Here is a 27918-nt window from a genome sequence, read left to right on the forward strand (position 1 = left end):
ACGTCATTTGCTACGACTTAGCAAGGCGCCATATTCAGTTACTATATGTCTTCAGAACAGATAATACTGTGAATCATGTACCGTCAAGAGCGACGTTCCTCTTTAATGGATTAAAGTTAAGTATGAAACTAATTACGTCCGCTTTCTGAATTATAATTCCTTGTCATGTTCCAGATCTCACGTCAGTATAGTCCTTGCCTCCTCACGCCAGCCTGCGTGAGCTGAAACGCGTGCATTTCGGCCTCCAGTAGTAACACGGTGTTGGCTCTTCTGCCAACACAACATGTACCTTTTCATACATATGTATACACATTGCAAAATTTCATACTTTTATATTTCCCACAATCAGTGTTCTCTGCAATAAGTTTCTCATTTGTGTAGTGATACTCATGTTATGTGAATTTTGAGAAACAGCTTGCGACGATAGTGGGGTCGAGAACAGCTGAGAATGATGGTGATGGTATGTGTATGTGTGTGTGTGTGTGTGTGTGTGTGTGTGTGTGTGTGTGTGTATTTTCATCCATTTGTACAAATGTCGACAGCATAAGGACAATAATACATAACACAGCACCAAATAGGTCATAGGAAACAAAATACTGTGCAATGCCAGTTCGTAAAACTGGATGTTAGCCACAAGGAATGAATGAGTGATGCATTGAGAACATCAGTTCACACATATTTGCTTTCATATAGAGCCTTTCCAATAGACGATTTTTCACTGCCACTGATGGAATGAAGCTGGAGTCTGGAGTCTGATAACGGTAACGGAAGAAAGCACACTGTAGAGGACGCGAGCTGCGTTGGATGAGTGTCTGGTGCAGGTCGAGTTTTAATTGACAAAAAGTTAGTTCCTTTACGACACTGGCAGCCAGTGTATCTCAGTCTCACTAGTTTCATTTGCAAACTCCGCAAGAGCCAGCAGATTCGCTACTCCGATTCCAGATCACAAAACACGGCTGCTGTAGCCACTGCGAGGCCTGCACAGACGAGACGTGCGCCTCCAGTCTGCAGAGTCTGCCGCCGGAGGAGATGGAGGAGGCCGCCGCAGTTGGTGCCTTCTCTGGCGTCGGCGGTGGAGGCGCAGGCGGGGAGGGCGGCGGGAGCGTCCGTCACCTGCAGGAGACGGTGGCGGCGGCGGCGGCGGAGGCGGCCACGGCGACTGCCAGCAACAGAAGCCAGTGAGGGGCGCAGGGCGCCCGCAGCACCGACCCCGACGATGACGCCGCTCCCACTGGCCGCAGCGCAGCCTCCTTCAACCCTGTAGGACGGCCACGGCAATAATTAGCAAACAATGATACTGACATAACAGTACAAGTTCCCGCGGCCACTGTCCGGCTGTGGTATCGCGTCATACAACTCCATCCTCCCACTTTAATGCGACGACATTGCAAAAAAATGAACAAGCACCGGTTACAGCGCGTGACGTGCAGAAAGAGAGTCTACATCTACATCTACAACTACATTTATACTCCGCAAGCCACCAAAAGGTGTGTGGCGGAGGGTACTTAACGTGCCACTGTCATTACCTCCCTTTCCTGTTCCAGTGGCGTATGGTTCGCGGGAAGAACGACTGCCGGAAAGCCTCCGTGCTCGCTCGAATCTATCTAATTTTACATTCGTGATTTCCTGGGGAGGTATAAGTAGAGGGAAGCAATATATTCGATGTCTCATCCAGAAACGCACCCTCTCGAAACCTGGACAGCAAGCTACACCGCGATGCAGAGCGCCTCTCTTGCAGAGTCTGCCACTTGAGTTTGCTAAACATCTCCGTAACGCTATCACGCATAGCAAATAACCCTGTGACGAAACGCGCCGATCTTCTTTCGATCTTCTCTATCTCCTCTGTCAACCTGACCAGGTACAGATACCACACTGATGAGCAATGCACAAGTATAGGTCGAACGAGTTTTTTGTAAACCACCTCCTTTGTTGATGGACTACATTTTCTAAGAACTCTCCCAATGAATCTCTAGTTGTCATCCGCCTTACCAGCAATTAATTTTATATGATCATTCCACTTCAAATCGTTCCGTACGCATACTCCCAGATATTTAACAGAAGTAATTGCTACCAGTGTTTGTTCCGCTATCATATAATCATACAATAAAGAATCCTTCTTTCTATGTATTCGCAATACATTACATTTATCTACGTTAAGGGTCAGTTGCTACTCCCTGCACCATGTGTCTATCAGCTGCACATCTTCCTGCATTTCACTGCAATTTTCTAATACTACAACCTCTCTGTATACTACATCATCATCCGCGAAATGCCGCATGGAACTTCCGACACTATCTGCTAGGTTATTTATATATATGGCGACAAGCAGTTCTCCCATAACACTCCCCTGTGGCACGCCAGAGGTTATTTTAACGTCTGTAGACGTCTTTCCATTGAGAACAACATGCTGTATTCTGTTTGCTAAAAACTCTTCAATCCAGACACACAGCTGGTCTGATATTCCGTAGGCTCTTACTTTGTTTATCAGGCGACAGTGCGGAACTGTATCGAACGCCTTCCGGTAGTCAAGAAGAGTGGTATCTATCTCGGAGCCTCTATCTAATATTTTCTAGGTCTCATGAACAAATAAAGCGAGCTGGGTCTCACACGATCGCTGTTCTCGGAATCCATGTTGATTCCTACAGAGTAGATTCTGGGTTTCCAAAAACGACATGATACTCGAGCAAAAAACATGTTCTAAAATTCTACAACAGATCGACGTCAGAGATATAGGTCTATAGTTTTGCGCATCTGCTCGACGACCCTTCTTGAAAACTGGAACTACTTGTCCTCTTTTCCAATCATTTGGAACCTTCCGTTCCACTAGAGACTTGCGGTACATGGCTGCTGGAAGGCGGCAAGTTCTTTCACGTACTCTGTGTAGAATTGAACTGGTGTCCCGTCAGGTGCAGTGAACTTTCCTCTGTTGAGTGATTTCAGTTGCTTTTCTATTCCTTGGACACTTATTTCGATATCAGCCATTTTTTCGTTCGTGTGATGGTTTAGAGAAGGAACTGCAGTGCGATCTTCCTCTGTGAAACAGCTTTGGAAAAAGGTGCTTAGTATTTCAGCTTTACGCGTGTCATCCTCTGTGTCAATGCCATTATCATGCCAGAGTGTCTGGATATGCTGCTTCGACCCCCTTACTGATTTAAAGTAAGACCAGAACTTCCTAGCATTTTCTGTCAAGCGAGGATCTGTCAGTGAGGATCTGGAAGGTAACAACGGGGATTGTGGCCATTCGGACTCGAATTCCGTGTACAGCTGCGCAAGCTTCCTCGATCGAGGATCCATGGACGGAAAAGCCCGAGAATGTCCATTCGCGGTACTGGCGTGCAAATTGCAGCTTTCGTCGCCTGTGAACAGCAGTCAGAACGGGTGCATGAACCAAGCGCCTGCTGTGGAGCCTCCTGAGCAGCGATGTTCACTGAACGGTCGTTGAGGAGACACTGTTGGTAGCCTCTTAGTTCAACTCGGCCACTGGTTGCTCAACAGTTGCACGTCTATTTAGCCATACAGATCTCTGCCACCGTCGTTCACCCCTGTCACCTATGGAGTGTCACAAATACATAAAAGAGGGGATCCTTTGAAGCCGTTAGAGGATAGAATGAAGGGATGAGGAAAAATACTGCAAGCATACAGACGGTGTAGGAAACGGTTTCTACCCTACTCCCAACATCAGGCGACATATTCATGTAGCAGTTAGTTTTGCTCCTTTACGCCAATGATTTTAACCACCGAGCGACTCAAACAGCCATAGCAAGGAACTAAGAAAGCGAGATAGGCAGGAAATTGACAATCTACAGCCAGCAGTGCCCTCACCCTATGTGGAGAATGTCACTGACCTGGTTGGTAAACATCTTCGCCAGGTTCATCGTACCGGTTTTGAACAGCACCATTTTGCCACGCACCGTACAATTAAACTACTGTGGCATGCCAACAGTTTAGGAAGTTGGGTTTTTCCGAACTTGTTCCACCTCTGTCCCGCCAATGCCCATTCCGTTTTGGATGTCAGACAAATAGCTCCGTTTCCGCAATACCAGAACTGCCCCACTGCTTCCTGCGACACCTTGGTACGCTCTATATGCCCTCCACTGCAAGTGCTAGCGCCTGCCATCCGTGTGTGGTTATTGCACGTTGACGTCTAACATTGTTCTGTTGTTGTTGTGGTCTTCAGTCCAGAGACTGGTTTGATGTGGCCCTCCATGCTACTCTATCCTGTGCAAGCTTCTTCATCTCCCAGTACCTACTGCAACCTACATCCTTCTGAAACTGCTTAGTGTATTCATCTCATGGTCTCCCTCTACGATTTTTACCATCCACGCTGCCCTCCAGTACTAAATTGGTGATCCCTTCATGCCTCAGAATATGTTCTGCCAACCGATCCCTTCTTCTAGCCAAGTTGTGACACAATTTTCTCAGCTCTCCAATTATATTCAGTACCTCCTCATTAGTTATGTGATCTACCCATCTAATCTTCAGCATTATTCTATAACACCACATTTCGAAAGCTTTTATTCTCTTCTTGTCCAAACTATTTATCGTCCACGTTCCACTTCCATACATGGCTACACTCCATACAAGTACTTTCAGAAACGACATCCTAACACTTAAATCTATACTACATATTAACAAATTTCTCTTCTTCAGAAACGCTTTCCTTGCCATAGCCAGTCTACATTTTATATACTTTGACCATTATCAATTATTTTGCTCCCCAAATACCGAAACTCATTTAATGGTTTAAGCGTCTCATTTCCTAATCTAATACCCTCAGCATCACCCGATTTACTTCGACTACATTCCATTATCCTCGTTTTGCTTTTGTTGATGTTCATCTTATATCCTACTTTCAAGACACTGTCCATTCCGTTCAGCTGCTCTTTCAGGTCTCTGACAATTACAATTGTCGTGTAAGAACACTTAACTACTACTCGAGAGGGGCGCATGGTAGCCGCGTGGTCTGAGGAGACTTCCCAATGTTCGCACGGCTCCCCCCGTCGGAGCTTCCAGTCCTCCCTCGGGCTTGGTGTGTGTGCTGTCCTTATCGTAAGTTAGTTTAAGTTAGATTCAGAAGCGTGTAAGTCTAGGTACCGAAGACCGCAGCATTTTGGCCCATAGGGAAAAATAACAAAGAAACCAAAAAACTACTCGAGAATGACTTCGAGGCTGCAAACCTTGTGCAAAGAGCACTCTGAACCTCCAAAACCATTAGTGCAACCGAGAGCGCTGACAGGCTCGAAAAACTGGACCACATTTGGTTACTCATATGACGGAATGAAGTCATCGACCACTATATAATGCTTCCCTTCCTTCCACTCACAGCTCAAAGTGTAGTCATTCCGCCTGCATCTCACTGATACCGACAGAAAGCCGGGTCCGTTAGTTGCAGGATGACCTGGTTACGTCTGCCTGTGGTGGACAGAGGGAGGATAAACTTCAACTTCGCTTACATCCACTCCTGCTGGTCACAACGTTGGCTGACGGAACACGAGGGCCGGGCATGCATTCCTTGGATGAAGAACTAGTATGTCCGACTGCAAGCGGTTGGCTACGACTTTAGATTCCGCAATGGGTGTTGACGGACCACTCTACACGCTCCTGCGATGCGGACACAGCACACTTGCTACTAGGCGGCGCCGAGTAAGAGACAGACACTATACGAGGGTTGGGACGTTAATAGTGGCAACTATTTATTTACAGCTCGTACAAACTGATACGTGTTTCATAGTTTCACTGACCTTCAAAGTAGTCACCAGCATTGTGTATAACCTGTTGCCAGCGATGTGGAAGTAGTAGGATACCCTTTGCAGTGCCAGTTGCGTTGACAGTTCTAGCGGCGCGGTCTATTGCCTGACGAAATTGTAGCAGTTCTGAAGCAAATGAAGTGAAGTGTTTCCTTCAGTTTAGAAATCGAGTTGAACTCAAGTGGGCTTAATTCAGGGGAGTAGAGTAGGTGGTATAGCACTTAGCAGCGCCATCAGTCAAACAAATCAGTAACAGCTGGCACTATACGTGCTTGAGCATTGTCCTGCAATATGATGGTCAGGTCCTGCAGAAAGTATCATCACTTCTGTCTCTAAGCTTTTCATTTTTGGAACAGAACCTACAACCAGCTTAGAGACAGAAGTGATAACACTTTCTGCAGGACCTGACTGTCATTTTGCAGGACAATGCTCAAGCTGTTACTAATTTGTTTGACTGATGGGGCTGCTAAGTGCTATGCCACCTACTGCACTCCTCTGTCTTAAGCCCCCTTCAGTTCAACCCGATTTCTAAACTGAAGGAAACACTTCAAGGCATTCGCTTCAGAACTGCTACAAATTCGTCAGGCAATAGACCACGCCGCTCGAACTGTCAACACAAATGGCACTGCTAAGAGTATCCTACAACTTCAACATAGCTGGCAACGAGTTATACGCAATGCTGATTGATGACTACTTTAAAGGTCAGCAAAACTTTGAAACATGTATCTACTTTGTACGATCTGTAGACAAATAGTTGCCACAATTAAAGTTCCAATCCTCGTAAAACTCTCGGCAACAAATGGAACGTTAATTTAGTTCTGTCTCATTGACGCCCAAACCTTGACACAGGTTCTCATCACTGCCTTTGTAATTGACCGCTCTCAACCTTCGTATAGGATTACATCCAGTGAATACCTACAGCAGAATAAGCCTGACTTTACATCACTGCATTAAAAACACGTTCACGTAATTCGTCACGTAATGTGGAACGAGAGGAAATTTTATTGTAATAGGTTACTTCGTTGGAGGAAGAGGGGATTTGCTGTGGATAATTGCCTTCCGAATTGTGTCCCACAGTAGAATATCATCAGCAATTCAGGTGTGGACTCCTACGAAACGCACACTGTGTGTCTCCACTTACTCGCTGGTAGCGCTCGCGTCTCGTGTTATTAGTGAGTGGCCTCTGATGGCTGGCAGCCACGATAGGACAAACTGGAGTCCACTTCCTCGATTCGTATTGCTAGGATGTTTTAGTATTTCGATGGTTTCTCTGATCTTGGATTTCACAATCCCCAGTTACTTGACAAGTAAGCAGGTTTCATTAAATTTTATTTCCTTGGCACAGTCGTTCTTGTGTTCGATCACTGTACGTTTGATTCGCCGCCAAATTTGAACGTACCGCTTGCGCTTTCGTACGTACGTTGCTACTGGAGTGCTGGTCTTGCCAATGTACACAGTGGTTATAAAACGCTTTGGCTGCTTTAGCCAGCATAGACGAAAAACTATTTACCGTATGAGTACCAAACTTTATAGGAATGATGCTCTGATTGTGCGTAGCAGCTTTTGCTTTGACAATAACACTAGTGTCATCACTTGCCGTTAGGCGCCGGTACTGGTACGGCGACGTAGGACGAACCCGGTTTCCAAGGATCAAGAACGTGAACGACACACGTCACTGTGTTCTGCTTCGCTAACGTGTGGTCCCTGCTTTATGGGAGAGAGATGCTTTGGACTCAAGTGTTCTGATGGAGCTCCACCTCACATTGCTCGTTTTGTCACTCGTTTACTCCGTAGCACATATGAAGAAAATCAAATCATTGCCCGAACAATACAAACTGCATAGCCACCATCACCAGATATGAACTATTATTATTTCTCGCTGTGTGGTTACCTTAAAAACAGTCTTTATCAGTGGGACACTTACAGACGTTGGAGATTGAAAATGAGCATAGCAAAGGAGGTAGCCTATTCCACGCCTGAAATTTCTCGTGCAGCAGTATAGCACTCTCTAGTGCAGCTCCAGAGTGTCGTGGACCCACATTGGGCGACGTTTGTCATCCATAGCATCTACCTTGTCAATCGTGGAGCGTCGCACATCCAGGATCTTGTGGCTGCTGTAGGTTCGACACCAACAAGGCGAAGGTGTTTACCAACCCGGTCAGTGACAATCTCCACATAGCGTAAGGGCACTGCTGGTCGTAGAGTATCAATTTCCTGCCTATCTCGCTTTCTTAGTTCCTTGCTACGGCTGTGTGGAGTGCTTTGTGATAAAAATCATTCGCGTAAAGGAGCAAAACTAACTGCTACATCAACATGTTGCCTGATAATGGTGCCAATCTCGCTTTCTTAGTTCCTTGCTACGGCTGTGTGGATCGCTTTGTGATAAAAATCGTTGGCGTAAAGGACCAAAACTAACTGCTACATGAATATGTTACCTGATAATGGCAGTAGGTTAGGAACCGGTTCCCACACCGTCTGTATGCTTGCAGCATTTTCCTTGTCAACTCAACCAAATCGTGTATGTTTGGCATGAAATGCACTTATAGGACACGAAAATTTTCAAATACTGGCACGTTTGTGAATAATGGATTTATGTCGAAGATCAAATGGACCAAATGGCTCTTAGCACTATGGGACTTAACTTCTGAAGCCATCAGTCCCCTAGAACTTAGAACTACTTAAACCTAACTAACCTAAGGACATCACGCACATCCATGGCCGAGGCAGGATTCGATCCTGCGACCATAGCGGTAGCGCGGTTCCAGACAGTAGCGCCTAGAACCGCTCGGCCGCCCCAGTCGGCTGTCGAAGATCACTATGGTTTCCATGGGTGTAATTGATTCTCCTTGCACGAGTTCTACAATGTGAAGTTCATTCCATCCTTTACCGGCTTCAAAGGATCGCTTCCTTGATGTGTATTTTTGGCACTCCATAAATTACAGAATGAACTGGAATACTGGGAATGACGCTCGTAGTTATGTTAGTATTATTTGTTCAGTTCTTGAGTGATACTGCACGGTTTCTACGGTCACAGTAGCGTTGTCATATATGCTGCAATATCACTATTTTGTTGATCTTCCTTAGTTCTTTAGATAGCTGCCCCTTCGTCATACTAAGGCTTTACTTCGGTAGCTTGCACGTAGCAATGTTCAGACAGTTTCCTTCCTAATTTTCTCAGCTTCTGTCGTAGATGCGTGCCAGAGTACTGCTTCCTTAGACGCAACGATTTGCTCTTTTGGCATTCAGTCTGCTGGCTGTAATGGTACGTTCCAATGGGCACCGAGCAATATCACGAACGTGAAAGCACTCGCGAGTTTTGACCACTGAGGGCGCGTGGTCGCCGGCGCGAACTGGGCAGAGCCAAGCCATCAGACGTCAGGAGTCAGGAGCGAGGTCAGCTTGTAGACGACACTATTCCTCGTGCCCTGTCCAAAGCGTATTCCCGACAGTTATGTCTGTGGAGGCAGCAGGTGGCCTAGTTTGATCGGTAACAAGAGGGCGGTGCGGGGTCCTTTGTGTCAACTGCGAAAGCATGCATCCGACTAAGAGACGATTCAGAATCACTGTTTCAATGGGAAGTGCTTAAAGCACGATAGATATAAAGAAAGCCGGCGGGAGTGGCCGAGCGGTTCTAGGCAGGAACCGCGTGACCGCTACGTTGAACCATTTGAAGATATAAAAGAAAGATGAGCATGCGAAATTAAAGGTCTCGATGGGACGAAACACATAAGTTTACAATGATCTATGTAGTACAATTAGTTTAAGAGTTACAGAGCAATAAACGCGAATGTATTACTGTAATTTAAGAAAATTAATTATATACACCATTATAGGTGCAGAGCTATGAGGTTGCTCAGAAGAAGCGTATTGTAAATAAATATGCTTATTCAGTATCAAATGTTAGTGTACTTAGTAATTTTCCGCATTATGTTTATAATTTCAGTGAAAATATTTTTTTTTTTTTTTTTAACTTGGTGATGTACAGCTTTAATGAATGTTAAAGGCTGAATTATGAAATACACGGCTGGATCAGTGTTTTTTTATGTAACACTATTGATTTCAGTGTTGGGTCAAATAATCATCGGTTCCAAGAAACATCTCCGCTCTGCATTTACACAGTTGGGATAGCAATAATAACTTGTGGACTGCTCCAATGCAAGTGATAGTTTTATGTGCGTCACATATATGTGCTGTCGACAGGAGACACACATGGGGATGTGCTTCTTGCCGTGTACTTTGAGTAATTTGTAATACAGTTAATATTATATGTTTTAATTTGCAATTAGGAAACCGATGCAGCTGGTAAAGTAGAGGTAATGAGGCACCTGCTGAAACTTATGGTGCACTCAGTCCGATTCGAGAAAATCGGCATAAAACCATACAAAAACCATATAGCTGGTAATATATCCCTTCCTCAAAACATGACAGAATAATGGTCCTTTATCGGTATTAAGTGACACTAATTGAATTCTGTTCGGATTACACCAAGAATATTAATCACACAAGATTTGAGAACACATCACGAGATGCTCGATAGAAAGACACGTAAATTTATGTGCTACATATACACGGTGTTCGGAAATATCCGTCATAAACTTGGAGGTGAGTGAATACGTAATATTTTGAAGAGGAACCCATGTCCGGAAACGTACCGTTTCCTTTCTACGATGGTTTCCAATTCAGACGTTTAACTCATCGACTTCTGTATCAGGAACTGAATTAGGTGTGGCGCAGTACAATTATTAGGTGACAGATCGAGAGGAAACATAATGGAACTTCCATCCGAATGGTATTGGACTTAACAGTACTACTGTTGCTACAGTATGACACTTCCAAATACGACGAGTGTTGCTGATCTTTGACATCTTATCAACTGTCATCGCACTTTTCTTTCTTCTCCTTCTTAGCTTCTCTGGACTTTCAAACATTTCGGACGAAGTTCGACATTGAATATTTACATTTTATGTGGGTGTACGGCAGCAAGTATAGCGTTCATTAGTGGCCACTGAAAGTAAAAATGTTCGCATTAAGTTATCGTTCTTAGCAACCAGTAAATGGAGTCTGATATAGAGTCCCTTGCTACTACACTTTATTAAGAAAGGCATTCCTCTTACAATAAACGATGGCTCTGTTAGGTTTCTCTGATCTCCTCTCTATACACAAATGATCTGACGAACAACTGAGCAGCAATCTGCTTCCTTTTGCTGAAGACACTTTGGTATAAGGAAAGATTTCATCGTTGATAGACTGTTGAAGGATAAAAGACGACTTAGATATAATTTCTAGTTGGTGTGATGAACTCCAGCCGGCTCTAGACGTAGAAAATAGCAAATTAATACAAATGAATACGATAGACTATGCCGTAATGACAGAATACAGCAACAATAGCGTGCTGCTTGAGACAGCCACGTCAATTAAACAGCTAGACGTGTCGTTGCAAAGCGATATGAAATGGACGAGCATGCAAGGATACTGGTGTGACCCATTCTGCATTACTGCTCAGGCGACCCAGGTCGAGTTAAAGGCAGACATCGAATGACTTCATAGGACGGCTACCAGATTTTTACTGGCAGGTTCAGTCAACACGCAAGTATTATGGACATGATCCGAGAACTCAGATCAGTATCCCTGGAGGGAATGTGAAGTTCTTTCCAAGGAACACTAGTGAGAAAACATAGTGAATCGACATCTGAAGCCGACTTCAGAGCGATTCTGCTGCCACCAACGTCCAACTTACATTTTGGGTAAAGACCACGAGGATTAGTGCTCGTTAGAGGCCATATAGCAGTTTCTCCCCGGCTCTGATTGCTAGTGGAACAGAAAAGGAAATGACGATTTGTGATACAGGGTACCCTACACCACGCAGCATATCGTGGCTTACGGAGTGTGAGCGAAGGTGCTCCACTCCTCTCTGGGGCCCTGTTAGAACTATGATATCTATTAAGTACCAAAAAGAGAGCAGCATGAAGTTTGCACGGCGAAGTGTGCTAGTCGGTCGACAGAGAAAGATATTTTCACGGATATGAGTAAGTGGACAAATGCAAGAAAAATTTTTAAAAACTCCTTATTATGTAGATAAAATACCATAAATGCGTGCGTATCTGAAATACAGATGTACAAAAACATTTTAATGTGCTCTAGCTAAACGCAAAATGTTATCTACGGAAAGCCTTTTCGTCTTTGCATAAATAGATGAATAAAATGTTATAAGTATGGACTTACCTCCAACAACGGCGAGTTGGTTATCCGTCGAATCACGTACTGTTCCAGAGTGCAGTTTTATCTCTGAAATTATTACAAACGCATAATGTAGCACAAGATACTTCAGAAACAAATTAACGAAAAGAGCAGGAAACAGCGTCTACATGTCACATACATGGAGCAGCCATACACATATGCGAATCTGAGATGCGAGAGTGTTCAATTTGAAATTTACAACGTCATCAACAAATAGTGGACATGACAAATGTCATCTGGAAGATATAAACTTTTGGTGGATAGTATATTCACCAAATACCAGTTTTTAAGAGAAATGGAAAGTATGTGTGATAGCAATCACTATATAAATGGGGATAGTAGACATTTTTGCTGATCGTACTGCTCTGTTTAACATGTGTTGTTATTTTTATGAAGGTCGCTTTATAACGTCGTATAAAATGTGAGAAGGGGCTATAATACTCTATGAAACTAGCTTACTTACAGGTGTAAGGGAGGATTATTTCTGCCAGCCTAGACACCTAACCATTTGGGGTCGTGACGCTTTACATACGCTACTGCTTTGGCTTAGGAGCAGACGTTTCCCATGCCGATTGAAGAGTATCAGATGTAGTGGAAAAAATTGACGGTCAGGCTAAATTACAAGCTATTAGTTACGGCTGCCACTATCAGTGACGGAGAAAGCAACCTTTACATAATGTTTTGCCTATATTGCATTTACATAGGACAGTTAAAAAGTGATGACTAACTAGTCAGTAATAACTATCTTTATTTCATGTGCATTTTATTTGCGGTTTTAACACAAAGTGAATGTACCAGTAATAATTATCATCCTGTGATATACATTTGCGTAGAAAGCAACATGACTAACAAATTTGGTGCTGCATAACAAAACTGAGCCACATGAAAAGTAATCGCATATGCGAATATGGACAACCATCAGCTGTATGTTGGAATGACGATAATGAAATTTTGTGCCGAATCTGGACTGGAGCCCTGATTTCCCGCTTTTCACGAACGGTCGCCGTACTCTTAGGCTAACCGGACACGTTCTACGGCCAGACACAAAATTCCATATACTTCCAACCACGTCTCTAAGACCCGCACTCTTGCATACATTAAGTATATTCCCACACAGGGGAAACATTTTAACTGAAAGTCACTTGCCGATGTCGGATAATTAATACCAAATTGCAGTGTACCGGTTGTTCCGAATTACGATTTAGTGTCCCATTGGATATGCACGCATAACCGAAAGACGACCGCTCGCGGTCAGCGGGATATCTTGGTTGGAGTCGCGATTCGTCAGAAATTTTCATTGTCGTCATTCCATTACACAGCTGATGGTTGTCCACATTCGCAAATGTGTTTCATAATGGGTGTGTCACCGCAGTAACTGTTCATTCGGACATGCATGCATATCCGAAGGAATATTGCGTTGTAATTCTGAACAACACAGGCACTACAATATCGAGAAACTGAGCCACGTTGCTCGCAACACTCCTACAAGACGCACGTTGAAGAACTAGTTGTATCAGTAAAATTTACGTAAATCATTAACTTGCCGTTATAAGATGCATAACTTTGCTTCCGCCGTTTTTTCCCCAACATTTGAGGCTTTAATAAAACAAATTGGTTACACATGTATCATTCAAAGCATTTTCCATCGCTGGCCACTACTTTCTCCCATCTTTCGGGCAGTGTACGAATCCCGTGTCGAAAAAATTTTTCATCTTTTGAAGCGATCCGTGAATCAGTCTAATTTGTGACTTTTTCATGAGATCGGAAGAGTTGGTCAGCCAGGACATGCGCCATTGATCTAAACAGGTGATATTTAGACGGAGCAATGTCTGGAGAATACTGCGGATGTGGTAGGACTTGCCATTTTAACTTTTCCAAGTACGTTTTTATCTCTTTTGCAACATGGTGTCGACCGCTGCAGTGCTTCAAAATCACTTTATCGTGCCTCTCGCTGTATTTCGGCCGTTTGTCTTTTAATGCTCTGCTCAGACGCATTAATTGCAATCGATATCGAGCACCAGTGATTGCTTCACTTGGTTTTAACACCTACTAGCACACGACGCCAAGCTGGTCCCACCAAATGCAGAGCAAGATCTTAGAGCCGTGAATATTCGGTCTGGCCATCGAAGTGGAAGCATGGCCGGGATATCCCCATGATTTTTTGTGTTTAGGGTTATCGTAATGAACCCATTTTTCGTTCCCGGTCACAACGCGATGCAGGAGACCCTTCCAATTTTGCCTCTGAAGCAACTGTTCACAAACACACAAATGCCATTGAAAGTCTCTTGGTTTCAGCTCACACGGGACCCAAGTTCCTTCGTACTGAATCATGCCCATAGCCTTGAGACGTTTTGAAATGGCTTGCCGTGTCACTCCCACTAATCGTGCCAATTCTTCTTGAGTTTGATGCGAGCCTTCACTCAGCAAGGTCTCTAGTTTTGCATCTTCTAAAACATTTTCTCTTCCACCATTATGCCGGTCTACGACGTTAAAATCACCGTTCTTAAAGCGTTTAAACCACTCATGACACGTTCTTTCACTATTAGCGTCATTACCATTCGTACTTGAGATCATTCGATGAGACTCAGCCGCTGTTTTCCTTATATTGAAACAAAACAGTAACACCTCCCGTAAAATGACGAGAATTAGGTTCGTAAACTGACACTCTCAATCAAGAACAACTTTATGATGCTGACACAAATCGACTAATGTTTGAATGAGGTTATGTTGACCGAAGTCCAAGCTAACTGCCTGACGTCTGCGATTTATTTCTTTCGACCGCTACTTACCGTTGCCGCCACATATCGGCAAACGGCGGAAGAAAAGTTGTACACCTTGAATATGAAAGACAAGTTCACCTAAAAGAAAAGAAAAAAAATTACAACGCCACAAAAGCTGACAATTATTCTGCAGCCAGGTAGACAAGACTATCGTGAATTATGATATATATAAACGGATATCCTTAAATCAGGTAACTCGTCGACAACGAAATAAAATGCTTCTGTGTGCAGCCCGACTGACCTGAATGCCCCCATTTAATGCCAGAACATAACACGAGTTATGGTTTTTACTGAGACAACAGATTCGTTCAACCTGCGTCTTGCAGGAGTATGGTATACAATGTGTCTGAGTTTTGTTGTTTCTGATACCATCAAATTACTTATTCATGTAGCTTTCCACACGAATGCGTGTCACAGCATGACGACTAGTATTGGTGCAATCATTGTGTGTTCAACCAGCATTTAATAAGTGCATGGTCTCAAGATGGCTATTACTTATAACCGAAACTAGCTACTCATCATATTTTCATTGTCTCATGTAAATGCGATATTGAAAATAAGACTATCATAATTTCTTTAAAATTTTGAGAAAAATTCAGAACGTTTGTCGCATCCGCAACATGATGTTGTTCATCTTATGGTGTGTCAAATGAAAATGAGTTCAATCTGAAACAGTGAAACAGCTGAAAAGGTTGAGAGCAGCGAAGAATGTGTATCAAAAACGAGAGCTCCTATGTAGATTTTTCGGCTTTCCAAACCATTTAATGACAAATATGCAAATATGCACCTAGCAGTGCTAAAGCGGACAGTTAAACCTAAGTACTTACAATAGTCTTCGCAAACATTTAGGGCTTAGCAGCGATCACAATGAAACAGTAATAAAATACTGTATAGAACAGTCTTGGTGGCATTAAAACACATTCATAACTGGTGACTGGTTTCGACCCGATGAGGATCATCTTCATATCATACTCCTGTTTCGACGTGTGGAGACGATGGCACGCAGCAGGATCTGTGGATACCCGCTTAAGTTAGTGACATCAGTGGCTGGTATCCACAATTCCTGCTCCGAGCCGTCGTCTCCACACGTCGTCACTGGAGTATGGTGCAGAGGTGATCCACATCGAGTCAAAACCGGTCACCATTTATGAGTTAATATGCTTTTTTTGCGATGAAGCCTGTTATATACAATATTTTATTAAACTACGTATGACGACTTCCGGTGCTTTAGCCTGTGACAGTACTCACCGTAGAGTCGCAGAGTGCCCTCTCCGCGGCCCAGCGAGTTGGTGGCGACGCAGTTGTAGGTTCCCACGTCACTGCGGCTGAAGCGCCTCACCACCAGCCACATGTACACCTTGTAGGATACCCGGCTCTCGCGCACCACGTACTTGGGCCTGCAGCAGAGCGGATGGGCCTCACGAGACGCTCTGGTCCATGACGTGTTTTTACAGATTGGTAAAAAAGAGGCAACAACTTCTTCCTGCGAACTATGGACACGTGTCGTCCAAAGCGATGTTACTAATCTGCGTTCTGAAGTGTTGCGTGACGTAAAGTGTCTGCATCATGGTATCACGGGAGATACTGAAAGTATCCTTTGCGAAATGCAACGAGTTTGTGCCGGCGTTTCAACATGTACTGGCGACACCCAACACTTTGTTTCCGATATCCAGCGTGAGGAAGACTAAGTCGATCCCGGCAGCTTTTCTATCTATTTGCGACACGTACAAGAGAAACTAAAGGAACAGTATTATATTTATATACTGACACAATGACAGGAACAAATAATATACACAAACACACCAACACACCCACACCCAATCCCACACACACAAACACGCAGGTTACCTACATTCAAACTTACAAGGAGTGACAAAGGTATGGAAGCACAAAAGACCCAACACATTACAGTGTCCAATTTGATGGCACCAACATGGATTACGAAAACAATGATCGTCTGTAATCCATCTGCCTCTGCTCCTCCGCGAGACGCAGAAAGCAGTAGATACATACGTTCCTTCACCTCCAGAAGGCATTCGATACAACTGATGCACAACGTACGAGCGCATGGAATATCACACCATCTGTGTGACTAGATTGAAGCGCTTTTAGCAAATAGAACACAAAATGACATTCTGAACAGACAGATGTAAATGCAGTTTCGAGAGTGCGCCAGAAGAGTGTTACTGGACCATCACTTTTCACAATATACAGGGTGGTCCATTGATCGTGACCGGGCCAAATATCTCATGAAATAAGCATCAAACGAAAAAAACTACAACGAACGAAACTCGTCTAGCGTGAAGGGGGAAACCAGATGGCGCTATGGTTGGCCCGCTAGATGGCGCTGCCATAGGTCAAACGGATATCAACTGCGTTTTTTAAAAATAGGAACCCCCATTTTTTTTACATATTCATGCAGTACTTAAAGAAATATGAATGTTTTAGTTAGACCATCTTTTTGCTTCGTGATAGATGGCACTATAATAGTCACAAAAAAATGGACCGTTTACCAATTGCGGAAAAGGTCGAAATCGTGTTGATGTCTGGCTACTGAGATCAAAATGCCCAACGGGCGTGTGTTTTGTATGATGCTCGTTATCCTGGACGACATCATCTAACAAGGGGAGGCCGCCAATTGTGAAATTCAGATTCGATTCATACTGCGCATAATAAAAGCTCATGGCCAGAGGTGTAATGTGGCAAAGCACCAAGATGCACTTCTCAACCGTTGTCGAGAAAATCGACAATTAAAAGAAACCGTTGCGGTGAAATATTCTCTACGTTTAGTGATGTTCTACAGCGTCTTAGCGCAGCGGTAAGCGCTGGGGTTCGTAATCCGAAGGTCGCCGGATCGAATCTCGCGCCATGCAATATTTTTTTATTATTACTATTTTGCAATTCATATATATATATATATATATATATATATATATATATATATATATATATATATATATATATAATCTATTAATGAATTGCTTATGCGTGTTGGTGAAGGCGGATCGCTCTCCAATTGTACCGCCTCCATTTTTCCGTTTGTTTAACAGGGTGTACCAAAGCTGTCCCGTCCGCACTGATTTTCGACGATGTTATAAGTTGCGCTAGGGACCGCATGTACCTTCTTTCGAAGTTAGCAGGCAACTACGTTGTTATGGGGCGGCTCGTTTCGGCCCATTCAACATCTGTCCTTCAAGTGTAACGAGCGAGTAACGGAGTTTATATTTCATACCTGCCACAGCAAGTTTGTGTTCGTGGGGTCTCTACTCTAATTCGAACGTTTGACTTACGCTATACATATTCCTTTCTACGTCTTCCGTTAACTATACGTGGTTAACATTATGAAGACAATTAATAACATTTGTCAAATACAACTTTGTTTGCGGAAAACATAATGATGTTCGAAGTCGCCAGTTTTTCCACGACAAACGACTTTCAACAACTTATTATATGCATAACTGTTGCAACTGATTGCCGGGAATTATTTATATATATATATATATATATATATATATGAATTACAAAAAACAAATACTAAATAAAAAAGCTGCATGGAACGAGATTCGATCCGGCGACCTTCGGATTATGAACCCGAGCGCTTACCGCTGCACCACCACGCTGTAGAAAGGTACTAATCGTAGAGAGTATTTCACCGCAACGGTTTCTTTTAACTGTCGATTTTCTCGACAACGGCTGAGAAGTGCATCTTGGTGCTTTGCCACATTACACCTCTGGCCATGAGCTTTAGTTATGCGCAGTATGAATCGAATCTGAATTTCACAATTGGCGGCCTCCACTTGTAAGTGCCCGGGCCGTTCGCCGGATAGTTACGTTAGTTAAGGAAACAGGAAGTGTTGAGCCACATGTGAAACTTTAACCACGAACTGCAACAAATGATGATGCCCAAGTAAGTGTTATAGCTGCTGTCGCGGCTAATCCGCACATCAGTAGCAGACAAATTGCGCGAGAATCGGGAATCTCAAAAACGTCGGCTTTGAGAATGCTACATCTACATCGACTGCACCCGTACCATATTTCTATGCACCAGGAATTGAAATTACGGGACGATGACAGATTTTTTGCACGCGTTCTACTTAGCGACGAAGCGTCATTCACCAACAGCGGTAACGTAAATCGGCGTAATATGCACTATTGAGCAACGGAAAATCCACGATGGCTGTGACAAGTCGAACATCAGCTACCTTGGCGGGTTAATGTATGGTGCGGAATTACGGGAGCAAGGATAATTGGCCCCTTTTATCGATGGCAATCTAAATGGTGCAATGTATGCTGATTTCCTACGTAATGTTCTACCGATATTACTACAAGATGTTTCACTGCATGACAGAATGGCGATGTACTTCCAACGTGACGAATGTCTGGCACACAGCTCGCGTGCGGTTGAAGCGGTATTGAGTAGCATATTTCATGACAGGTGGATTGGTCGTCGAAGCACCGTATCATGACCCGCACGATCACTTGATGTGACGTCCCCGGATTTCTTTCTGTGGGGGAAGTTGAAGGGTATTTGATATCGTGATCCACCGACAACGCCTGGCAACATGCGTCAGCGCATTGTCAATGCATGTGCGAACATTACGGAAGGCGAACTACTCACTGTTGAGAGGAATGTCGTTACACGTATTGCCAAATGCATGGAGGTTGACGGAAATCATTTTGAGCTTTTATTGCGTTAATGTGGTATTTATAGGTAATCACGCTGTAACAGCATGCGTTCTCAGAAATGATTAGTTCACAGAGGTATATGTATCACATTGGAACAACCGAAATAAAATGTTCAAACGTATCTACGTTCTGTATTTTAATTTAAAAAACATATCTGTTACTAAATGTTCGTCTAAAATTGTGAGCCATATGTTTGTGACTATTACAGCGCCATCTATCACAAAGCGAAGAAAGTGGTGCAACATTCATATTTCTTTACGTACTACACGAATATGAAATAAAATGGGGGTTCCTATTTAAAAAAGCGCAGTTGATATCAATTAGACCTATGGCAGCGCCGTCTAGCGGACCAACCATAGCGCTATCTTGTTTCCCCCTTCAAGCTAGACGAGTTTCGTTCGTTGTAGTTTTTTCGTTTGACATTTATTTCGTGAGATATTTTGGCCCGGTCACTTTCAATGGACCACCCTGTATAAATAATGATCCTGCAGGTAACGTCGAAAGTTTCATGAGGCTTTTCACGGATGATGCTGTTAAATACAGAGAAATCGCAAAGGAAGAAGGAATGAAGGATGATTGGGGTTAACGTCACTTTGACATCGAGGTCATTACAGACGGAGCACAAGCTTGGATTGTGTCAAGGAAGGGGAAGGAAATGGGCCGTGCCCTTTCGTAGGAAGCATCCCGGCATTCGCCTGGATCGATTTAGGTAAATCACGGAAAACCAAAGTCTGCGTGGCTGTATTTGGATTAAACCTTTGCCCTCCCGAATGCGAGTCCAGTGTGCTAACCAGTGTGCCACCTCTATCGGTAAGGAGAAGTCGCGACACTAGAAAAGTGCGATGAAGTGCAGGAAGTGGCAACTGACACCCAACATAAATTAATTTAACGCATTACTAGCAAGTACACAGAAAGTCCCTTTATTTTATGATTAAAAATTTCAGAAAAATCACTGGGAACAGTTAATTCCATAAAATATTTAGGGGTATGCTTACAGAGCGATCGGAAGTGGAGCGACTACATAAAATTAAGCGTAAAGAAAGCATTTGCCAGACAGATTCATTCTAAGAATACTCAGGAAATGTTCGCCGTAAACAAACGAAGTAGCCTACAAAATACTCGTTCGACCAGTATTTTAATACTGCTCGCTAGTGTGGCACTCATAGTACATAGGACAGAAAGAGGTAGTGAAGAAATCCAAAGACGGGCGTTGACAAATATGTCCCGAGTCGAACCCGGGGTCTCCTGCTTACATGGCAGACGCTCTATCCATCTGAGTCACCGAGGGCACAGAGGATAGTGAGACTGCAGGAACTATCTCGCGCACGCCTCCCGCGAGAGCCAAATTCTCACCGTATATGTCCACACACTACAATCGTAGTGTCCCTACCCAACACACTCATTACTCGTGGAAAATATTCTTACCAATTTCCGCAAGAGTTCGGGTGGTACGTGTGCATCCACACAGAAGAAGAAGGTCATGGCCGCTATTGCCAGAACTATATATTTACATGGATATGGTGTCTGTTCTTTCGGACATGTCCTAAAGAACAGACAGCATATCCATTTACACTACGTTCCGTTAGCGGTTCGTTTAGTAAGCGCGAAAGGTTGACGGAAGTGCCCAGCAAGTTCTAGTGGCAGATGCTGCAAGAGAGGCGTTCTGGATACAGTATTGTCTACAGTTGAAGTTATGGGAACGCATGCTTCTAGAATAGTTAACTAATTTATAGCTTCCTGCAGGAAGTCCTGTACCTCGCGAAAAGACCAACAACATAAAATGAAAGAGATTCGACCGCACACGGAATCTTACCAGCAATCGTTCTTCCAGCGAACCATACGTGACTGGAACAGGCAAGAGAGGAAGTGACACTACTACACCAAGAACCCTCCACCACACACCATAAGGGGGGTTGCGGATTACAGATGAAGATGTAGAAAACCTTTGGCATTCAAAACAGCTTCTAGTAGTCTCAGGATGAATCAATACAAGTCGTCTATAGTTTTCGAGGAAATGTTGTACCATTCTTACCGCAAAGTAGAGGCAAGTTCAGGTAATGATGGTTGAGGTGAAAAGCAGTCATGCGCACTTCACTCCATCGTAGACCACATTGGCTCCACAATATTGAGATTCGAGAATGTGACAACCGGGGGAGATGCGTCAATTAGTCGTCCTCCTCCTCAGTCTTGTGTTAGAAGAGATCCTATCGTCTTATGAAATGAAATGAAATGACGTGTGGCTAGGGCCTCCCGTCGGGTAGAACGTTCGCCTGGTGCAGGTCTTTCGAGTTGACGCCACTTCGGCGACCTGCGCGTCGATGGGGATGAAATGATGATGATTAGGACAACACAACACCCAGTCCCTGAACGGAGAAAATCTCCGACGCAGCCGGGAATCGAACCCGGGACCTTAGGATTGACATTCCGTCACGCTGACCACTCAGCTTCCGGGGCCGGACATCGGCTTATAATACGGCATCAGCATTGGGGAACAAATAATTTTCCAAGTTATGGAAGGCGAATTCTTTACAGACGAATGGAAAAAACTAGTAGAAGCCGACCTCGGGGAAGATCAGTTTGGATTCCGTAGAAATATTGAAACACGTGAGGCAATACTGACCCTACGACTTATCTTAGAAGCTAGATTAAGGATAGGCAAACCTACGTTTCTAGCATTTGTAGACTTAGAGAAAGCGTTTGACAATGTTTACTGGAATACGCTCTTTCAAATTCTGAATTTGGCGGGGGTAAAATACAGGGCGCAACAGGCTATTTACAATTTGTACAGAAAGCAGATGGCAGTTATAAGAGTCGAGGGACATGAAAGGGAAGCAGTGGTTGGGAAGGGAGTGTGACAGGGTTGTAGCCTAACCCCGATGTTATTCAATCTTTATATTGAGCAAGCAGTGAAGGAAACAGAAGAAAAATTCGGAGTAGGTTTTAAAATCCATGGAGATGACATTGTACTTTTGTCAGAGACAGCAAAGGACTTGGAAGAGCAGTTGAACGGAATGGATAGTGTCTTGAAAGGAGGGTATAAGATGAACATCAACAAAAGCAAAACGAGGATAATGGAATGTAGTCGCATTAAGTCGGGAGATGCTAAGGGAACTAGATTAGGAAATGAGACACTTAAAGTAGTAAAGGAGTTTTGCTATTTGGGGAGAAACGTAACTGATGATGGTCGAAGTAGAGAGAATATAAAACGTAGACTGGCATTGGCAAGGAAAGCGTTTCTAAAGAAGAGAAATTTGTTAACATCGAGTATAGATTTAAGTGTCAGGAAGTCATTTCTGAAAGTATTTGTATGGAGTGTAGCCATGTTTGGAAGTGAAACGTGGACGATAAATAGTTTGGACAAGAAGAGAACAGAAGCTTTCGAAATGTGGTGTTACAGAAGAATGCTGAAGATTAGATGGGTAGATCGCATAACTAATAAGGAGGTACTGAACAGGATTGGGGAGAAGAGAAGTTTGTGGCACAACTTGACTAGAAGAAGGGATCGGTTGGTAGGACATGATCTGAGGCATCAAGGGATCACCAATTTAATATTGTAGGGCAGCGTGGAGGGTAAAAATCGTAGAGGGAGACCAAGAGATGAATACACTAAGCAGATTCGAAAAGATGTAGGTTGCAGTAGGTACTGTGAGATGAAGAAGCTTGCACAGGACAGAGTAGCATGGAGAGCTGCATCAAACCAGTCTCAGGACTGAAGACCGCAACAACAACAATGGAACTAACCAGCCGAAATGGTTACATAATATTTAGCAGTAATACAGCCTTGTAGAGTAACCAATGGGGGCCATGCGACTCCACAGTGTCGCTATTACTATCATCACCGAACCTCCGCCAAGTTTAACTCTTAGGACGTAAGCTCAGCCACATGTTGGAAACGGTGTGAAACAAGTCTCATCCGACCAAATGAAATTCGTCTATGGCGCCATAATCCACTTGTTATGGCTTCGGCACTGCGATTTGCTGTTGAGAATTTGCACCACCGGTGACCCGTTTGGGACCCAAGTTCGCCCTACAATTCCATGTTTATGGAGGTCCATTCGTGTTGTGGTGCTGACAGGGTTTGCGACTGCGACATTAAGTTCTGTAGTGCCTTTTACAACTGTTGTAAGTAGGCTATTTAGATTGGTAACGCCACGTAGTGCTCTGTATGAAAATCGATGACTGCACTGTGAGCAGTCTGTGGCTCGTTGAACTCATTGTTGGAATATTCGCTTGTGTAGTATTGGGCAGCTGGATGTGAACAGCGAGTAGCGTTGGGCAGTTGTTGGCGAGCGGCCAGCAGCGGTGGATGTGGAGAGAGAGATGTCAGAATTTCGAGAACGGACGATGTGGACGTGTGTCCGCCAAAAAAAGGAAATTTGTACAGATTGATGTCATGAATTGATAGATATATATATGATGACTTTTGAACACTATTAAGGTAAATACATTGTTTGTTCTCTATCAAAATCTTTCATTTGCTAACTATGCCTATCAGTAGTTAATGCCTTCACTAGTTAGAATCTTTTATTTAGCTGGCAATATTGGCGCTTGCTGTATTGCAGTAGTTCGAGTAACGAAGATTTTTGTGAGGTAAGTGATTCATGAAAAGTTTAGGTCATTTGTCAGTCAGGGCCATTCTTTTGTAGGGATTATTGAAAGTCAGATTGCGTTACGCTACAAATATTATGTATCGGTTTAGTGATGATCAGAATAAGTAAAGAGAGAAATGTCTGAGTACGTTCAGTTTTGCTCAGCTGTTTGAAAAACAAATAACGTAAGAAGTTTACCAGCACAGTAATTCATAATTTTCCAAAGGGGACGTTTCACTGTGGCCCTCTTATTCTTCGTCAGAATGTTCTCAAGTGGCCGACTGTCACGATACTCAACACACACGTCCGTCCATGACGTGACTTAGCCGATGATGTTTTCCCGCCTTCCTTGTATGCAGTATTAATATTCGATACGATTCCTCTCGAAATACCGAACAATTCGCCTATCTCGGTTACGGAAGTACTCACCGTAAGGTCAACAACGATTTTCCCACGTTCGAATTCACTTAGTTTCGATATAATGCACTCACTACTGCAAGCAAAACTATTATGCCCACGATTGAGACATGCGTTTAGGAAATTACACAGGTGCCGTTCTTGTCCAAATACGAGGCTTCTCCAGAAAGTAAGTTCCGATCGGTCACGAAATGGAAACCACTGGGAAAATCCGGTAAAGCTTTGCACAGATGTGTTGGGCAGTGTCTCTAGTGTGCCCGTCGATCGCGTCGCGTAGCTCTTTTCAGTTCTGAGCGAACAGTGAACGTGTAAAGATGCGTAGGGAATAGCGTCTTCCGGCAAGTATGAGAGCCTGGTTACAGATTTCGCCTGTGTCTTGCAGCCCACATAACACAACTGTCGATCAGTTCCTTCTTCGTGCCAATTCTCGGCCGCACACTGCAGGGGCAGTGAAGACGCTCCTGCAGCGTTTCTAATGAGAAGCGTTTGATCACCCACAATACAGTCCGTAATTGGCTCCCCCTGCGTCTCATCTCTGCTCACAGGAACCGCTGGCTATGAAGACAAAATTTTTCCGCAGGCAACGAGCGGCAGACCAGTGCAGATAACTGGCCAAACGCACAGTCGGCTGCTTTCGATGACGAGGATATCGGAAAGTTGATACAACACTTCGACAAAACTCGAAGTGGGAGCGGCGGCTATATAGAGAAGTAGGTGTAAGGTGTTCCTAACTGTTGCAAATAAAACGTTTCTGGTTTTCACTGTGGTTTCCATTTCGCGACCGATCGGAACTTACTTTCTGGACAACCCTCGTATAACAGTGCAACCTGCAGCGCTGGCTATCGTCTCAATTTATTTCAAGTATCTATTTCTCTCGGTCTTTCCATATTTTTGCTGACACCCAGTACATACGCACACATAATCAAACATTTAAAGCTTTTCTGACAAAATGACATCATTGACGCAAATATCTAGCAAATATCGTCCTTGGTCAATGTAACATCTATCCACCTAGCTGAACTTCCTGCTGCCTCAATTTCATTTACAATGTATCCAAAATTACGGCTGGCTCCCGATCCATTTTCATGCTTTCTACTCTTGTATATCTCTATTTCTCGGTGGAGAACACTCATTATTTGATTGTTTTACCGCATTATAAGGATGTAGTAAGTGTAAACTAATAATACACGTTCACTGTAAGCTTTAATTGTAATAAAATGGGAAGTTTCCATTTGAACATCCGTCTTAGTTCACTGGGGCATTGTTAATCTTTAATTTTAATCTTCCATTTTTTTTCAGTGCAGTCTGTCGTCTTCATTTGCTCGAAATGTTCAAATAAGGAACAATATTTTGTAACCTCTTCAATTCTGCTGTCGTTAGGTATCTTGCTGACTAAGTACCAAAACTAATCTCTTCACTTTTACTAATGTAATTCCGTGAACATCAACTGATTTAATTAATCTGAACTCGATTACCTTTGTTCCACATTTGTTGTTCATCTTATACAAGAACATGTGGTAGACCTGGTGTGACCTGTTTCGTAGAGTGCATCCTTCCAAGACACGCTGACCCAAGTATAGATGGTGTTTCTGGAGGGGACGCTAAACAACTCCCTGACCAACACGATCTCCAGTCGAGCATGTGTGTGATATGATAGGACTCGTCAACCAACAACTCCTACAGAACTACCTGAGCTGATCGTGTAGGCGTGGGATAACGTATCCCGTGACAGTATTCCCCAACTATATGATAGTCTGGATACCAGAGTCACCATCTCCATTGCTGCCCTTGAAGGCTACACCACGAACTAATGTAGGTGGTTCAGCATGGGTCAATAACTGTTACCTCAGAACCGCTTGTGCTGTTGATTTGTAAAAGTAGTCATGTTATGTACTCTGTATACACTGTTGCAGCAATAAATCTTGTTGAACTGAAAACATGTAAAGGGGTGTATTAACTCTGATGCAGTGTTGTAGCATAAATATTCCAATAAATGTCGCTCCGCTAACAAGCCGCTTGCGAGGTAGTTGCGAATACTTATAGGAGCAGTCGCTGATTTCGGAGAGAAATATTTTCCCAGTTCTTACTGATGTTTTTGAAATGTAAACTATTCGATTAACAACACGTGTAACTGGACTCCAGTTTCACACATCGTCATGGTGCAGGAGAATAGTGTAAAGTCTTTTACTGGCCACGTGTCTGTGCTAGACCTGTTGGCGTGTCGCCATCACAGCTAGTTCCCTACTGCAGGGAAGAGGGTTCTCCCTAATTAAACTAGATTTTTTTTTTTTTTTTGGTCATCAGTCTACTGACTGGTTTGATGCGGCCCGCCACAAATTCCTTTCCTGTGCTAACCTCTTCATCTCAGAGTAGCATTTGCAACCGACGTCCTCAATTATTTGCTTGACGTATTCCAATCTCGGTCTTCCTCTACAGTTTTTGCCCTCTACAGCTCCCTCTAGTACCATGGAAGTCATTCCCTCATGTCTTGGCAGATGTCCTATCATTATATCCCTTCTGCTTATCAGTGTTTTCAACATATTCCTTTCCTCTCCGATTCTGCGTAGAACCTCCTCGTTGCTTACCTTATCAGCCCACCTAATTTTCAACATTCGTCTATACCACCACATCTCAAATGCTTCGATTCTCTTCTGTTCCGGTTTTCCCTCAGTCCATGTTTCACTACCATACAATGCTGAACTCCAGACGTACATCCTCAGAAATTTCTTCCCCAAATTAAGGCCGGTATTTGATATTAGTAGACTTCTCTTGGCCAGAAATGCCTTTTTTGATATAGCGAGTCTGCTTTTGACGTCATCTTTGCTCCGTCCGTCATGTGTTATTTTACTGCCTAGGTAGCAGAATTCCTTAACTTCATTGACTTGGTGACCATCAATCCTGATGTTAAGTTTCTCACTGTACTCATTTCTACTACTTCTCATTACCTTCGTCTTTCTCCGATTTACTCTCAAACCATACTGTGTACTCATTAGACTGTTCATTCCGTTCAGCAGATCATTTAATTCTTCTTCACTTTCACTCAGGATAGCAATGTCAACAGCGAATCGTCTCATTGATATTCTTTCACCTTGTATTTTAATTCCACTCCTAAACCTTTCTTTTATTTCCATCATTGCTTCCTCGGTGTACAGATTGAAGAGTAGGGGCGAAAGGCTACAGCCTTGTCTTACACCTTTCTTAATACGAGCACTTCGTTCTTGATCGTCCACTCTTATTATTCCCTCTTGGTTGTTGTGCATACTGTATATGACCCGTCTCTCCCTATAGCTTACCCCTACTTTTTTCAGAATCTCGAACAGCTTGCACCATTTTATATTGTCGAACGCTTTTTCCAGGTCGACAAATCCTATGAAAGTGTCTTGATTTTTCTGTAGCCTTGCTTCCATTATTAGCCGTAACGTCAGAATTGCCTCTCTCGTCCCTTTACTTTTCCTAAAGCCA

General features: G+C 43.5%; 1 protein-coding gene across 1 annotated transcript in view; it reads right to left on the bottom strand.

The window, feature by feature from the left end:
- Window positions 1-322: 322 nt before the first annotated feature.
- LOC124803269 (lachesin-like) overlaps window positions 323-27918 on the bottom strand; it is a 217085-nt gene continuing 189489 nt past the window's right edge. The window contains exons 7-10 of the mRNA XM_047264452.1: window positions 16013-16161; window positions 11970-12032; window positions 1134-1258; window positions 323-355 (exon numbers count right to left, since the gene is read on the bottom strand). Of these exons, the coding sequence (XP_047120408.1) occupies window positions 323-355; window positions 1134-1258; window positions 11970-12032; window positions 16013-16161 (370 nt within the window). The remainder of the gene's footprint in view (window positions 356-1133; window positions 1259-11969; window positions 12033-16012; window positions 16162-27918) is intronic.

This window comes from Schistocerca piceifrons, chromosome 6 (assembly GCF_021461385.2).
Source record: "Schistocerca piceifrons isolate TAMUIC-IGC-003096 chromosome 6, iqSchPice1.1, whole genome shotgun sequence".
NCBI lineage: Eukaryota > Metazoa > Arthropoda > Insecta > Orthoptera > Acrididae > Schistocerca > Schistocerca piceifrons.